Below are 17402 nucleotides of genomic sequence, written 5' to 3'. Positions count from 1 at the left end.
ACAGAAAGTTCGAGAATTTTACAGAAAGAAGGATTAACATCCTTGTCAACTGTTTATTTTGTAGATATAACTCTTTTATTCTGAAATAAACAATTGTTTTTGTTGAATTATGAGTAACTTTTTTTTGCTGCCATTATTTGGGTGTCCGAAATTTAACGTGGACAGGCTTTATTTTATTGGGCTCAAATTATAAATAAATCGTATTTTATTGGGTTGTTATGAGGTTACACGATTAGAATGACATTTCTATCTTCACAAATCAAGTAATTAAAGCATGTCCTCTATGGTCGGACACTCATAGGGGTTGTCCAATGTCCATAGATTACGTAAGGGATTATGGGGAAGGGGTGTTTGTGATTGTGGCTGAAAGGTTTTTTTTTGTAAAATCGCCAAAAATACGTAATTGATGGACGGCCTAATATGAAGTTCCTAGCATGATTTGGATTCCAGGAAAACAATGATACCATGAAGTTTGAATGACAGCATGTGTTAACTGAACCCAGATGGTTAGTAGTTCATCTGACTATAGTATCTCAAATTAATATCTAAGTGTGATTATCAAAATAAACCCGGTATTTCCTGCAAACCAACCAGTCAAATTATAGGACATGATATGCATTATAATGTGTGGGTCATTTTTTGAACCTATAAACTTTCTTATGACGAAATGAATACAAAGTGGCAGGACATGTCTTCCTATTCTCGTATACTTACAACTGGACGGAAATCGGGGTGCGTTAGAATATAGCCGTTATTCGTAACGATGAAGGCGTACCCGTTGACTCCAAGCTGCAACAAACATGAAGAAATCCATTATTGAGGATGAGATAAATATCTCAACCTTATTATAATTGTCATAGAACTTACCAAATGAGGCTTCAAATATTTCTTGATTTCCGAGATTGGTACGTCAGCCCCGGCTACTCCGAGAATGTTCGCCACCTTGGTCTGCATAGAAAATTCATGAGTTTTCATTAGTTGCGCATTTTATGGGTCGTTTCCAATTCTACGGAATATTGTCTAACACTAGCATTAAAATGTATGTTTGATGAAGATTGATAAAAAATCTATTCAATGAATGTGTATAATAAATTTGACTATAGGGTGAACGCAACAAAATTTGTCTCAATGAATGCATAGATATATAAGTTAACATAAACAAATTCTAAATCTAATAACAACACGCTTTCACAAAAAAAAACTATAAAAATCAAAAACTTAAAAAAATGGAAAAAAGAACAAATATCTTTGTGAACGTTTGAAGGTGTTCAATGTTGGTTTTATTAGCAGTACCTATTAAATAATTGTGAACTTTAAATTTCCCGATACATATTTGGAAAACTTAGAACACGGAAAATGCGTTGTGGATTGTAGGGTCTAGCTAGAAAAACACACGCACACTGAGATATATATTAAATGAGATACGAAACTCTATATATGGGTGTTGGAATTCGTTGTCTTTGAATTAACCTGGAAACTATTCTACACTGCTTGGATTAGGGTGGAATGAATAACTTGCTACTGATAAGTGTACTACCTACAAAATTTCATATATATTTTCCAAAAAAGAAAAACTCGTTCGCATTAAAATTAACTTACTAATAAAACTTTGAACGATTTCCTAGTGAAAAACTGACTATTTTTTGTTGGGTTACATATTTCTAGTGTAAAACTTGAAAACACACACGCACGAAACTAGCCAAACGGAATGCTTCACGTCGCATTCTAAATGTGGGTAATCTGCTTCTCGAAGCTTCCGATTTATCTGACTGGATTTAAAGGTCTAATAAAGTCTAACTCTTGCTAGGTGGTTAAATAGCGGTTATTATAATTGTTCAATTCTCAAACAAACTGGCGCCCTAAGCACTGGCCTAAATGAACTCTGTTTGATTTTCCAAAACTAACTAACTAACTCTGCATCTGCGCTTATTGTGCGAAGTACCTCTCGTGTTATCGTAACCCAGTAAGCCGCATTGACGAGGATGTCTTCGGTGATGTTCTGAACAGGGGACAGTCGATAGCAAGATCGGATTTTTTTTACACACACAAGGTACAGAAGGGGACAGTTTTTGGTTTGTATGTTTAGGGCATAGAACGAAAAGAAAATCAGTATTATAAAACAGAGAAGCGAGTGACACAGAAAGTAGGATGGAAATCGATGAACAGATGTACACGGTTTGGTTGTGAATGTCTGTTTGGTAGGTTAGTACCAAAAGTTGATAGATTCGAACGAAACTCCAGAAACGACAGAAATTACCTTCAACCTTAAGATCTGCTGAAAATGAAAAAAATAGGCAAACAATTTTCTGACTGCGAATACTTACGGCATTTTCCCGACGATCAAACACAGGCACCGACACTGTTGTCATGAAATTGTACTTCTGGTTGTTGGAGTAGGGATCTTGGTTCTGAAAATAACACGTTTCAAGTATTAGAATTGCATAATTTAATAATGATGATATGTGTTTTAAAAATTTGGTTTAGTACAAGGCTAGTATATATAGAAACAAACTGACTGAAAGAAATAGTAAATTAACTATATCTTGCTTAGAAGTCAAAAGAAGGACGAGAGAAGAATGCGATTCAAGATATACAGAGACAGAGTATGAGACGTTCTGATCGAACAGAATCAGAACGAGTTGGCTAATTGGCATGTGTCAGATGAGTAATCCCTTATCTGACCACCGATATTCATTTATTTAGTGAAAATCTAGACAGATAACACTGAATCAACAATTTCACGTCACAATACTCGGTTCGTGGCCGCATCTCTCCATCCTCGGTTCTGCCCCACGCTCGCCAAATCGATATGCACTTGATCCACCCCCCTAACTCGCTGCGCTCCACGCCTTCTTGTACCAACCGGATCCGAAGCGAACACCATCCTTGCAGGGTTGCTGCCCGGCATTCTTGCAACATACCCTGCCAGCTTTGGTCACCTTATTGATACTGGGCTCGCCGTAGAGTTGGGCGAGCTCGTGGTTCATCCTTCGCCGCCACACGCCGTTTTCTTGCACACCGCATAAGATCGTCCCGACGTTCGAAGACGCAGGCCCTCCTCGAGCATCGTCCCTGTTTCATGCCCATAGAGGACTACCGGCCTTATGAGCGGTTTGTACATGGTACATTTGGTGCGGGCGTGAATCTTTTTGACCGCAGCTTCTTCTGGAGGCCATAGTAGGCCCGACTTCCATTGATGATGCGCCTCCGTATTTCACGGCTAACCTTATTGTCAGCCGTCAGCAGGGATCCAAGGTAGATGAACTCGTCGACCACCTCGAAAGTATCCCCGTCTATCGTAACACTGCTACCTAGACGAGCCCTGTCGCGTTCGGCCCTACCAGGTAGCATGTACTTTGTCTTGGTTGCATTCACCACCAGTCCAACTTTTGCTACTTCGTGTTTCAGGCGGGTGTACAAGTCTGTCACCTTTTCAAATGTTCGGCCTACGATGTCCATATCATCCGCGAAGCAAACAAATTGACTGGATCGCGTAAAAATCGTACCCCGGCTGTTGAGCCCGGCTCTCCGCATAACACCTTCTAGCGCAATATAGAACAACCGGCACGAAAGTCCATCACCTTGTCGTAGTCTGTTCTGCATGATAGTTTTGCTACCAGGTATTTTTCCAGATCCTAGCGTTATAATAATGTAATGGTCGTATGACGAAGCATTAAACATCTTGCTTTCTGTCTAACTTTTTTCTACTATTCTACATTTTCTTTCGTGATGTCTACTGTGAATCAACAAGCTTACTAATCCACTATGACTCGTTCGCTGAAAAGGACACCTTTTTGCACGGAATCATTGATTTTATAAAATGCTCAAAACCCGACATCTTCACTCGACATTGCGTCAAGCTGCAATTCGGGAATGGAATGTTTGCGGATGCCCCAAGGAAAGTCTTATCGCTACATTTGAGGAGTCTCATATCAGGTAATCGATTATTTAGTAAAACAAATTTCAGAAGCCTGAATCTGCAGGATATTTTGTTATTCTTAACCCACCGTGGTAAAGAGCTATATTGGTTTTTTTTGCGCTCATCGATCGAGGGTTTCGCTCTGACCAGTAAGAGCTCTGGGATAAACCTGAGTCTACAATAATCTATAAATTATATATGTAGGAATTCGGTGGATTTTTTTCAAGACTTTTTTTTATAATTCCTTCTAATCTTTTTCTTGCAACTGTCCCCGACGTATTTCTTAAACAGAACTACCTGTAATTTGTATGACATTCTTTCATTATTTCCGCCAAAATTTCCTCCATGGAGCTTTGGTTATGAAATGCATTCAAGGACTTAACTAAACGGTTATCGAAAGATGCTTCTGAGAATACAAATCAGAATTCTTTTAGAGTTTTCCTAAAATTATTGCAGAATTCTGGAATTATTTTAGAATAAACACTAGCAACTACTCTGAAAATAAAAAAAAAATCTGATAGTAATTTCTTCTACCTGGAATACATCCAGCGAATTTTCGTATAGGTTTCCACAAGAAATAAAAAAATAGTTTCTTGAAAATTCCTCTAACAATAATGGCATTTCTACTAAAACTATTCCGGAAACGCTCTAAGGAACTCCTACAATGATTTGTCCAAGCTTCTTGCTAACAATTCTACAGACTCCAGAGATTATTTTAGATGCATCCAAAAAATATTCCAGCTGTTTATCTAAGAGTTTGGTTAGTTTTTTTTTTGGAAAATTAATCCAAAAATCTCATAATAAAATGTATTAGGGATTCTGTATTGATTGCCATAATAATCTTATATTATACTTTAAAAGACGTTACCAATATTTTTGCACTCTTTTGCTCATATCTTTTGACTCAATTGATCAATTATAAAAATTTTAACACTATAATGTAGGGGATTAGCCGCAGGTCCAAATTGCATAGACAAATATGGTGATCAATTCGGATACACGACAGGAAATGTAGTGTACACCTCCTATTCCATCACTGATTCTTGATAAAATTCAATATATGTATTTATGTCCCCCTACATTGTGATTTTTTTTTATTTCTTATATCTAGGTGTTCTGTGTTATTAGACAACACTATCATCCTAAATTGGTAAAAAAAATTTAAGATTTTATTAACATTTTGTTAACAACATATTACATTTTGTTTGCCGTAGCAGTTCAGATTTTTTTACAGGTGAGTTGATTTCACCTGCATATAAGAGAAACAAAAACAAGTTTTCAATTTACTTAACCTAACTTAACCTACATATATAACGCATTATCCGTGGCAATAGAAGATTGTAACGAAATTATTAATTATTTGATTTGACATTTGTTCCAATGTTTCAACATTGGATATTCTATGTAACTCATTGGTACTATACCAGGGAGGAAGCCTCAGAATCATTTTCAAAATTTAATTTTGAATTCTCTGCAGAGCTTTCTTCCTAGTATTGCAACAGCTAGTCCATATTGGTACAGCATACACCATGGCTGGCCTGAAAATTTGTTTGAATATCAAAAGCTTGTTCTTAAGACAAAGCTTTGATTTTCTATTAATAAGAGGATAGAGACATTTTACATATTTATTACATTTGGCTTGAATGCCCTCAATGTGATTTTTGAAAGTTAAATTCTTATCTAGCATGAGCCCTAGATACTTAACTTCATCTGAACAATTTATTGGAACCCCTCTCATCGTGACAACATGTCTACTTGAAGGTTTCAAATAAAGAGCTTTTGGTTTATGAGTTTTGGAAGCATTAGAGGAAATCTTCCATTTTTGCAAGTAGGAAGAAAAAATATCCAAACTTTTTTGCAATCGACTACAGATGATACGCAAGCTTCATCCTTTGGCGGAGAGGCCTGTGTCATCCGCAAACAAAGATTTTTGACATCCCTGAGGTAACTGAAATAAGGCATATGTTGGTTGGTTTGACTTTATAACCGAGATTTTTAGCCCTGGGCTAGTTCATCTCGGGACCAACGGCTTTACTTCCCTTCCGAAGGAAGTCGTCACTATAACTTTTTACGTCATAAGTGACTATGTCGGGGATGGGATTCGATCCCAGGTCCTCGGCGTGAGAGGCGAGTGTTCTAACCACTAAACCAGGTCCGTCCCCATCTAAGTCATATGTGAAAATATTGGTCCCAAAATGCTGCCTTGAGGTACACCAGCTCTTACAGGAAGTCTTTCAGATTTGGAGTTCTGATAATTAACCTGAAGTGCAGTGCTGGAAAAGTTCGCATCACGAAGCAGCTCCCGAGTGTGTACCAACGCATAACAAATATCACAAACTCAGGAACTGGTTAGGTGTGGGTAAGTCCGCACCGGGAGAACATGCCAAAGAAGTAGCAACAAGCTCGGGAGCATTTACTCGCGAGTAACCGAGCAAGGTGTGATTTATTATGATTTTGACAGACAAATTAAATGTACAACCATCATATCGACAGTAAATTACTAGTTAGTAGTCAAAAGCCCTTGAAAACCACAAATCTAGGAGGGGAAGCAGCTTTTTTCCCAAAAGCACAATATGACTCTGAACAGCTCCGACACGTTCGCGAATCACCTTTAGCTTCAGTTACTCGGGAGCCGACAGATGCGAGTAAACCAGCGCTCTGGCGCTCGGGAGCGTTTGGTTTTGTTTTTGTTCCAGTTCAGAAGAAGTGTTTGCCACTTTCCATCACTGCTGAAGTGTACGATTTTACAGATAACTTTGAATTATCCTAACAATGTATGTTGGAAAATTAAAGTTTTTTAATTTTACGATCAAACCTTCATGCCAAACACTGCACAATGGTCGGGCTCCATATAAAGGGGCGGCCAAAACTACCAAAAACTTTTTCGAGATTTTTATGATTTTTTTAGTTTTAAAATATACCTCATGTGTTACATTATTATGATCCCTAATTGAAATTGAACTAAAATTTAAATTTCTATCATTTTTATGCCGGCAAACCAGCTGAAGTCAAAAAATTGAAAAATGTAACAATAAAATAGAGCACAAAATTTATAATTTAGGAATGCAATATTTCCCCAAAGTTACCCACTATTTGAAAGCTTATGGTTCAACACTTTTATCTAGCATAAGGATGGAAAAAAATATTTGGTTTAAGTTTTAATACTATTCAATATTACACTTTAGTAATTTTGGTGATTTTGAATATGAAAAACAACTCTTGTCGCGTCATGTCGCCGCCATTTCGAATATTGCACATCAAAAAGCATCCTTAGATCTTACAAAAAACCTTTAAAATTTTTGCAGAAATTTGCTGATTTGCAAGTTAGAGCTTTTTGAATAATTCAATATTTTACATATATTTTGATGATATTTTTCATACAAAGTTTATTTAAAATATATTTTACCACTATTCATACACATTTTGACCAAACTCAATCAAATATAAACAAAATTTGTGCTTTCAGCCCAGTTTGATAACAATTTTAATTAAAAAAAATCTTTTTTTCAAAGTTACGTAATTTGTGAATAACCCCTACTGAAACAACAAAAACGCCAAATAACATATTCAGATTACATATTTCATCGATTAAGGCGATAAAAATAGTTTTGGCCAAACTTCACTTTTTTCCGACCATTGTGCACTGTCGAATGCTTTTTCTATGTCTATAAGAGCAAGACCAGTAGAATAGCCTTCAGATTTGTTGGAACGGATCAAATTTGTTACACGTAAAAGTTGATGAGTGGTCGAATGTCCATGGCGGAATCCGAACTGTTCATTGACAAAAATTGAATTTTCGTTGATGTGGACCATCATTCTGTTCAAAATGACCTTTTCAAAAAGTTTACTGATGGAGGAAAGCAAACTGATTGGACAATAGCTAGAAGCTTCTGCAGGATTTTTGGTTTTAAAATTGGAACAATCTTAGCATTTTTCCATTTGCCAGGAAAACATGCTAATTGAAAACATTTTTTAAATATATCAACTAAAAATGATAAGCTACTTTCTGGAAGTTTCTTGATGAGGATGTAGAAAATGCCATCATCACCAGGAGCTTACATATTTTAGAATTTTTTAATAATAGTTATCACTTCTTCCAATTCAGTCTCCCAAGCATTTTCGAAAACGTTATCTTGGTTTAGAATATTTTCGAACTCCTGAGTAACTGGATTTTCTATTGGACTAGTAAGTCCTAAATTAAAATTGTGCGCACTTTCAAACTTCATAGCAAGTTTTTGAGCTTTTTCGCAATTAGTTAGTAATAATTTGTTTTCCTCTTTCAATACCGCTATAAGCTTCTGAGTTGTTTTTTTCAAAATTTTAGATAATTTCCAAAAGGGCTTAGAGTCAGGGTCCAATTGAGAAATCTTATTTTCCAAATTTTTGTTTCTTAATTGTGTAAAACGTTTCTTGATTTCTTTCTGCAAATCCTGCCATATAATTTTCATAGCAGGATCGCGAGTGCGTTGAAATTGCCTTCTCCTCATGTTTTTTTTTAAGACGGATCAAGAGTTTAAGATCATCGTCTATAATCACGGGTTCAAATTTTACTTCACATTTTGGAATTGCAATGCTCCTGGCTTCAATGGAATTTGTTAAAAAGGAATATGAACATCAAGATTAGAGTCAATAAATGTTTTATATATATTCCAGTCGGCTCGAAAATAATTGAAAGTGGAGCTGATAGGATTGAGAATCGCTTTATGGGATATTTGAAATGTAACAGGGACATGATTAGAATCAAAATCAGCATGAGTAATCAGTTGGCTACAAAGATGACTAGAGTCGGTTAAGACCAAATCAATCGTAGATGGATTTCTAGAAGAGGAAAAACGTGTAGGACTATCAGGGTATTGAATTGAGAAATATCCTGAAGAGCACTCATCAAATAACATTCTGCCGATGGAATTACTTTAAGAATTATTCCATGACCGATGTTTGGCATTAAAGTCACCAATGACAAAATGTTTTGACTTATTGCGAGTCAATTTTCGCAAGTCAGTTTGGAGCAAATTAACTTGCTGTCCAGAGCATTGAAAAGACAAATAGGCAGCTATGGAAGTATATTTACCAAGTTGTGTTTCAACTGAAACACCTAATGTTTCAAAAACTTTAGTTTCAAATGATGAAAACAGTTGATGTTTTACACGCCTATGAATGATGATTGCAACCCCCCCCCCCACATGCCCCATCAAGTCGATCATTACGATGAACAAAAAAGTTAGGATCTCTTTTGAGTGTAGATCCAGGTTTTAAATACGTTTCGGTAATAACTGCTATATGCACGTTATTGGCTGTAAGAAAATTAAACAGCTCGTCCTCTTTACCATTCAGAGAACAAGCATTCCAATTTAAAATATTTAAATTATTATTTGGATCCATTAGAAAAGCGTAATCCAATAACAATTTGATTTGTAAATTTTACACCTACTCGGACTGCTTCTATCATAGTAATGGCTTTGGACATTGCATCAATCATTAGATTAAATTGTTCAGTTAGAAAATTAAAATCAGAGGCAGACATATCACTTGAAGTGGGTACATTATCTGATGATTTCCCATTAGAATTTTCGTTAGACGAGAGGCGGAGTAGATGTTACCTGTGGCGGTAGGGTTTTTTCCATTTGATTTGAAACAAGTAGAATGGGTACTCATGTAACGAATAGGGGAGGAGTTCAAATTACCGGTTACGATATCGGCAAAAGATTTACTGTGGGTAGATACATTCGAAATTGAAAGATTCGAACGGCTACCCGACGGTTTAAAATTAGTTTGTGAATGAGCATGATTACGATCTTTCCGATGGGTATGATTCCTAATCAAGCGATCGTTAACTGAAAAATGAGTATTGTTCGATACTCTACCAGGCAAATTCCGGGAACGACCGTTATCGTAACGGATATTATCTTTCATCTGCCTGGCACGAGCCTCAATGACTCTTTTGCGTGAAGGACAATTCTAAAAATTGGACTTATGACTAGCCCCACAATTAGAGCATATGAACTTGGTGGTATCTTCCTTCACTGGACAGACGTCCTTGGCGTGAGAAGAACCTCCACAAATCATGCATTTAGCATCCATGCGACATTTTGTTGTACCATGACCCCACTTTTGGCACCGACGGCACTGAGGGGGTTCTGGTAATTTCCTCCAGGTTTCTGGAAGTGTTCCCATGTCACACGGACATCGAACATAATTCTTGCTTTTTCTAAAGCTTTAATATTATTTAGTTCTTTTTTGTTAAAGTGAGCTAAATAAAATAATTTTATTATTCTTGAGAAAGCCCATTCCGAACAATGCCAGATTGGGTTCTCTTTTTCATAATGATTACTTGGACTGGGGAAAATCCAAGTAAATCATTTATTCCATTTTTGATCTCTTCAGGTGACTTATAGTCACTTGAGAGATCTTTCAAGACGACTTTGAACAAACGTTCAGTTTTGTCGTCATAAGCAAAAAAAATGTGCTTCTTCTCTTTAAGATGTTTGAGAAGAAGTTCGCGATCTTTAAGAGTTTCCGGCAAAACGCGACAGTCTCCTTTCTTTGCGATTTGGAAGGAAACCTTGATTCCCCGAATGGAGTTCAAGATCTCCTGCAAAAATCCCCCAAATTCGGAACAACTGACCACGACAGTTGGCACTCTTTGCCTCCTCACTTGAATCAAAGAGCCTGGGCTAGAGGCTGCTTCGATTTGGTGTTCGAGAAATTTGTCTAGAGCATCGAACTGATTGCTCATTTCGATACAATTATTCATTTCACCCTTGGAAGAAAGTTCGCATTGCGGGGAAGCGTCTTTTCTTCCATTCTTGACACGTTTAGTGACAGTTTTAAAACCCACTTTTTTGGAAGAAAGTTGTGAATTCAGAGATTCACCCTTCCTTTCGTTAGTTGTTGATACTATGTTTAGTTAATAAACGAAAGAAGACGTGACCTTCGAGAGGTTTTTTTTTCCCAAGATGGACACCCATGAAGGATTACCACCGCTAGCTTTCGCCAACGGGTCCAACGAAAAATCGAAGGCACGGGTTCAAACAAGGATCGTAAAGGGATCAAGAGTAGAAAAAATAGTACTGAAAAGTACTGTTTTAGTAGCACTGAAAAGTACCGTTTTTAATTTTAGCACTGAAAAGTACTGTTTTTGTAGCACTGGAAAGTACTGTTTTATTGCTTTAGGTAGTTTTTAAGAAAACTTCCAAGAGCAGAGAGAATTCGTGTACGCACAGCACGAAGGTACGATGCGCACTGTCAATACGGAGATATGCAAGATGAACTATTGTTGGACAGAATCGTGGTGTCTGAAAGAGACGTGAGACTGCGCGAATGAAGTGCTAATTGAAAAATCACTCCGAGCGCGCGAAAAATGAATCGGACAGCTTGGGCTTTTGCAAAGCACTCGGTGAGAGTTTTGAACATGAGAATAAGCTTCGTACTAAACCCGTCGATTCCAAATTCCATCGAACCCTATATTTTCTTCCTTCGACTAATCTCATGTCAATAGGAATAAAACTGCGGAACTTTTATTTTGTACCAAAAAACGGCAAAATTTCTGAGGCGGCATCGGACTAGCAACCCCAAAATTGACAACAGACACATGATTTGATCCACGAGATACACAAAAATGTTATTTTTATGCTGTAAAATTTGTAATGTATGGAGTTTCTCAGAAATTCTCCCGAGGTTTTTTCCAAGAATTCCTCTAAAGATTCCACCAAGGATTTTTAGAGAGTCTTTCAATGATCGGTGATTTCAGAATTTTTATAGAAAATTCCTTCAAAATTCCAGGGTTTGAAAAATAAAATGGAAAGGATTAAGCATGCCTCGCAAATTAAATTTTCAACATATTTCAAAAATTCTTATATTTTTCAAAAAAATATCAGCTTTTTTGTGGTATTCTCAGCTTTACTTTGTGACCTAATGTTACCAACAGAAAAATCTCGCATTGATACCGGAATTCCCAACTTTTTTCAAGGATTTACAGACTGGATCAGACTCCATGGGAAAATGTCTTAAGTTTCTATCCATATTTTTACCTGGCATCTTGTCAGCAATTTAAACAGGAATCAAGGATTTCCATGTATTTTAAACTTTCGCTATACATCTGTCAAAGATTGCGTTCATGTCTTCTTCTGTTACGTCCCAACAGGGAGGGAGCCTGCTTCTTAGCTTAGTGTTCTTATGAGCATTTCTACAGTTATTAGCTGAGAGCTTTCTTTGCCGATTGACCATTTTTCCATGTGTATATCGTATGGCAGGTATGAAGATACTCAATGCCCCGGGAAGTTGAGAAAATGTCCTTTACGAAAAGATCATCGACCGATGGAATTCGAACCCATGACACTCTGCTTGGTCTCGCTGAAAAGCTGCGCGTTTACCGCTACGGCCACCTCGGTCCTTCAAGGATCGCGTTATGTATTTTGAAAAAGAGGGAATCCGAAACATAAATAATCTAAAAAAAAAAGATCACGATTCCTCCAAGGATCTAGAAGAAATCCTATCACGATCTTTCCAGGTTTCTTTGTACAAACCCTATCAAGAATTCTTCAGGGATACGTTAGAGATTTAAATAGTCAACCTGAGGTTTCGCTATTTGTTTTTCTTAAGGTTCTGCAAGGATCCGAACAAGGTATTTTGTTTTCCAATTATCTCCTCAAGAATATATCGTGAATCAAAATTGAAACACGCAAATTACCATGGCAGGATTCAACAAGCATCTTTCTGGGAATCTGTTAATGATCTCGACAAAAAAATTTCAAAAATTACGCAAATGTAACTAAGCAGCTCTTAAAAAAGGGCATTGTGAACCTCACAGCTTGGACCACTTCCACAGATATTTCCTGAGATTTTTTTTACAAAACGGTAGTTGTTGCATTTTTGCTTCAATAATATTCACTGTTGTTGCCTTATGATCGCTTTTAAACGACCATTTTGGTTAAACACTTACCATTCGCTGTTTCATAATCATCCGGCGATGCTGTTCCTCCGGAGAGAAGAATATCACTCGATTCTTGCGGTAATCGATGAACCGTTCCTTCTGTTCGGCTCGTTCCTTAATCTCCCACAACCAGTCTGTCATTTTTGGATCCTGAAACAAAGTACGTGTTTGCCATTTTCATACATTTTAAAAGATTCAAAGAGCTCAATTACCTCAACGTCCGCATACACCTCGGACCACACCACCGGATGTTCCCGTTTATTCAACACCAGTGGCCGCGCTATCACCGGAATGTAGTTAAGCACTTCTTCCCGCACCTCGGCCAGCGTGCTCAAGTGTACGTAGTAGCCTTGATTCTTGCAGGCCATTTCCTTTATTTCCTTGACATCGGCGACCTCCCGGCCTATCAAATACGTAAAGACCCGAACCGGAATGAATGGCAGCTCCTTCCAGTTGTACTGCTCGAAGATGTCCTCGAAGCTGTACGGAACACCATCCGAAACGAGCATAATGGCCTGATTGCACCGGGCCCCGTTTCGACTCTCGCGGAAGGTTTCCAACAGCTCGAAGGCCTTGGTCAATGCCGCCGAAACGTTCGCAATCTCAGTCGTTTCGATGTTATCCATTCCTAGCTTCAGCTCTCGGATGTTACCCATGTTGGCTTGGACCAGCGTATCGCGGAAGCAATCGACAACTTCGGTCACCTCTTCGGAGAAAGTGAAGATGTTGACGTAATCGTTAGGACCCAACGTGTCCAGAATGTTGGACACGACGTGCTTGGCGATGTCTTTGCGCTGGCCCGTCATGGAACCGGAGCTGTCTACTAGGATGATGACATCTTTCGGACTGTTGGCCGCCTCAATGTACCACGAGCGCAGCCGACAGTCGTAGAGATCGACCGGATCCTCCACCCACTTGGTCGCCGGAAACTGCCGGAGAAAGCCCGTAGAGCTTCCAAAGTATTGCCATGTTAACGTTGGATCGCCGATGTAGTTGTTGTAGAAGATCGAGTCCAACGCTTCGGACCACTTGATCGCTTTGATAACTTCGGTTGCTGCGGAAGATTGAAATACAGATTTAGGTGATCACCGGACATCTACAGCAGCATTTCAATACCTACCTCTATCGTACACATTGGTGGGCACGTGCACCGAACTGACCGAGGTATTGACCGCTTCGTTGAAGAAGTGCTTCTTCTTGGTGAGAACGATCTCTTTGGGCGGGATGGGCGTCGTTATGTCAGCGGGATCTTCGTCGATCATCGGTATCGGTGTGGTGATGATCTCGCCCGGTTCGATCATCTCCTTCGCATTGTAGTACTGGAAACTCTGGTTCACCGGTTCCTCGTCGTACGAGATGGCCGTGTTCTCGGCGGTGTCCATGATGCGCTGGATTGTTGGTAGATAAAATGACAAAGTTAGATTGAAGGATATTTTCGCAAAAAAATAAAATATGACTGGCATCGCAAAGAATTAGATATTTCCATGAAAATAGAGGAAATATAAAAAAAAGAAATCCTGTCCTATACTCGAAGAACTCGAAGAAAACAGTGAATTTGAAATGAATTCCGGAATATTCCGGATGAATACAAGGAATCCCTGACGTACTATGGAGAACACAATGCTATTACATTGTTGTATCCCATATACGGTAACACATTTGTTTTGTTTCGGTGTGCGCCGCAAAAACCACCTACAATGACCCATTACGCCGAAATTTGTTGGGGTAACTAGGATATTTCGGAATGTAAATGACGAAAAATGCAAGAAAAATCGAAACTTTAAAAAATAATGTATTGATCTACTTGACAGAATGTTTCACCAGTTTCTGTTTGGAGATTAATCCACGCAAATAAAAAATGGTGTATTTGCAATGAAAGACTGAGAAGCAAGCTTGTTGCGGTTAGGACGTAAGGCCAGAAAGAAGAGGAAGGTTATAAAAGGACCTTTTTTTACTTATGTGTAAAAAATCATGAAATTCAAGCCGTTTCACGACAACGGCACAAGAGGGTCCAAAAGTTACCATTTGGAGCCCAGTCAGAACATGTTTCCGAGCATCCGAAAATGGTCAGATCATTTCTATTTCGAAATACCCAGGGTACCCAAGAAGTTTGGATCAAACTCCAATTTTTTTTTCGAATGAACTAGAAAGATTCCGGTGAGTATTAGACCATCTTCGGAGAAATCTGGAAGGGCTTCAGGGAATTCTGGATACAATTCGAGTATTTCTGGATGAATTCCGGGCAACTAGGAATGAAATCCGAGCAATGCTGGATGGAGTATAGCACATTCCTTACGGAATCCATACAGTTTTGAACGGCATTCGAGAAATACTGGAAGGTGTCCTGACAATTCTGTACGAATTTGGGGGAAACGGTGAAGGGTGAAATAGGATTCCTTCAGTGACTACCCCAGGTATTTTTTTTCTAAAATTTTTCCAGTATTTCTAAAATGATTATCTAAATTTATCCCAAAATTCTTCCAAGAATTTCAGGAGAAATTCATCCGTTTATCCATTGTACTAAGGTTTTTACAAAAATCTTACATAAATTTGACTGGAAACACGAAAAGCTATAGTAAATCTAAAAAAAGCATAATTCAAAAGCATCTTCAAATACTCATCTCCCGAATCCACTGCTAGAACCTTTAGAAACCCACCAAGAGATTCTTCACGAAATAATTTCATGAAATAATTATTCATCTGGATTATTTCAATGGAAACAAACTACAAATCGATCAAAATTACTGTCTATCGAATTCCCTGTAGTTCTTCTGCTCCTTACGAGTTATTTATGGAAAACCTTTTAAAAACGTTCTGGCTTGTATTTCATAAAGAATTTCTTTTTATTTTTTTCTACATCCCGGGTTCTGTCGCAGCCCGCTCCTTCTACCTCAATGTTGTAATGAACAATTCCATATTTATTAACTGAGAGCTTTCTCTATAAACAGCGTGGTAAGCAAGTAAATATTCTATACTCTTTGATTCCTCTAGAAAATCTCCAAGAATACGTTCAGGGTTTCTTTCGGCAATTTTTCCAGTAAGGCTGATACAAATAATAATTTTCTTTTATGTCCGAGACCACTTGGAAGGTACGAGGGGGGGATAAAAATAATTAAGGAAAAAAAAAATAAAACTGAAAAAAAAAGTAATTTTTTCAATTTTTTTTAAACTATAGTTGTTAAACTTTTTGCAATGGTCCTCTGGATCATTGATTTACATGTTTTTTACTTTAAAAATTAAAATAAACCTAACTGATGTCAAAAAAATGATGAATCTTTTTTTTTCTCCCCTTCAAAATATTCGGATTTTTGAAATGGGGGGGGGGGGGGCGATATAGAAGAAAATTAATTTTTGAATCAGCCTAGTTTCAACTGAAATATTTCCAAAACATTAATACACTAAAACGCTACATCAGCGATTTTTATAAGCATTTTCCCAACATCATTTTTTTTCCAAGGATCGTTATTATAATAAACGCACGGCACAAAGTCCTCAAAGTATCTAAGGACACACCCTTGTACTCATCATCTTCTTCTTTTTCTTCTTTCTGGCATCACGTCCTAACTGAGATAGAGCCTACCACTTAACTTTCGACCCCTGACTTTGAAGCGCTCTCAAAAATCCATTTTGAACCAATTTTCCTGTGTTTTGCTTTATATGAAAGATATGGAATCCTAGAATAGCGCTCCGGACAATTTTTGTGAGTATCCCAGACAACCAAAATGTACGTGTAACGAAATTACCTGGAGGCTTTGCATGTGGAAAATTTCACTTACTTACTTTATGCGACGTAGTTGGTCTTTCATTGGAGCTAATATTTACAAAAACCATGTTCGAAACTACAAAATTAAACCAGTTGAGTACGGCCGCAGAGCATCTCGCACACTTTTGCCACGCTTAACTAATATCTCTCAGAATCGCGTTGAAAAAACTGTCGATTTCCTGTGAAGTTTTTTTGCCAGAGTTTTCCCAAAAGTTTTGATTTTTTTTTGTAGAACTCTTGATGAATTGCTAGCGAGTTTTTAGCAAATTATCACCGGATCTCAATGGAAACTTAACGGAAGCTTCATGAAACTATCTAAAAAGATACTTAGCAGATTCTTTGTAAAACCATGGTACAAAGTACGCGGCATTTCCTTGAATGATATTTAAATAATCTTCGAAGAGACTTTTAGGATGCATTTGATATTCTTAATCTGTTTTTTTTTTGACAATTAGTAATTTTCTAGTGTGATCTTTATCAGGCCATTAAGCCGAATTTTCTCAAAATTATCGATGAATTAATAGCGAGATTGTTGTAGGATTTCCTGGACTAAATAAATAAATGGATGTTAGAGATCCTCGGCAGATTCCCAAAGGATTCCTTTTGGTAAATTCCTGACGAATGCTTGATGTTATTCCAAGTGACAGTCCGGTAAAAAAGAATTTGAATTTCTTGTCTTAAACTCCTTCCTTTGAAAAAATACTTGTCAGATCAAAATATATTTGTCAGATTACAGCGGGGATACCTAGCAAAATCAAAAATCAAAGCACCCAAGTGTATTCGGAAAT

The 17402-nt window shown here is 37.7% G+C and overlaps 1 protein-coding gene across 8 annotated transcripts in view; it reads right to left on the bottom strand.

The window, feature by feature from the left end:
• Nucleotides 1-17402, bottom strand: part of LOC5567755 (voltage-dependent calcium channel subunit alpha-2/delta-3) — a 118585-nt gene that overhangs the window by 48464 nt on the left and 52719 nt on the right. For 6 of the 8 annotated variants that reach the window (XM_021841923.1, XM_021841916.1, XM_021841917.1 and 3 more), the window contains exons 4-10: nt 13972-14239; nt 13064-13905; nt 12861-13001; nt 2325-2408; nt 1943-1999; nt 868-948; nt 715-789 (exon numbers count right to left, since the gene is read on the bottom strand). In XM_021841923.1, coding sequence (XP_021697615.1) covers nt 715-789; nt 868-948; nt 1943-1999; nt 2325-2408; nt 12861-13001; nt 13064-13905; nt 13972-14239 — 1548 coding nt within the window. The remainder of the gene's footprint in view (nt 1-714; nt 790-867; nt 949-1942; nt 2000-2324; nt 2409-12860; nt 13002-13063; nt 13906-13971; nt 14240-17402) is intronic. The other 2 variants (XM_021841920.1, XM_021841922.1) reach the window with 1 other exon arrangement.

Source organism: Aedes aegypti, chromosome 2 (genome assembly GCF_002204515.2).
Source record: "Aedes aegypti strain LVP_AGWG chromosome 2, AaegL5.0 Primary Assembly, whole genome shotgun sequence".
In the NCBI taxonomy this organism is placed as follows: Eukaryota; Metazoa; Arthropoda; class Insecta; order Diptera; family Culicidae; genus Aedes; species Aedes aegypti.
Note: the sequence above shows the minus strand (reverse complement) of the source record. Positions and strands in the feature narration are given on the sequence as shown.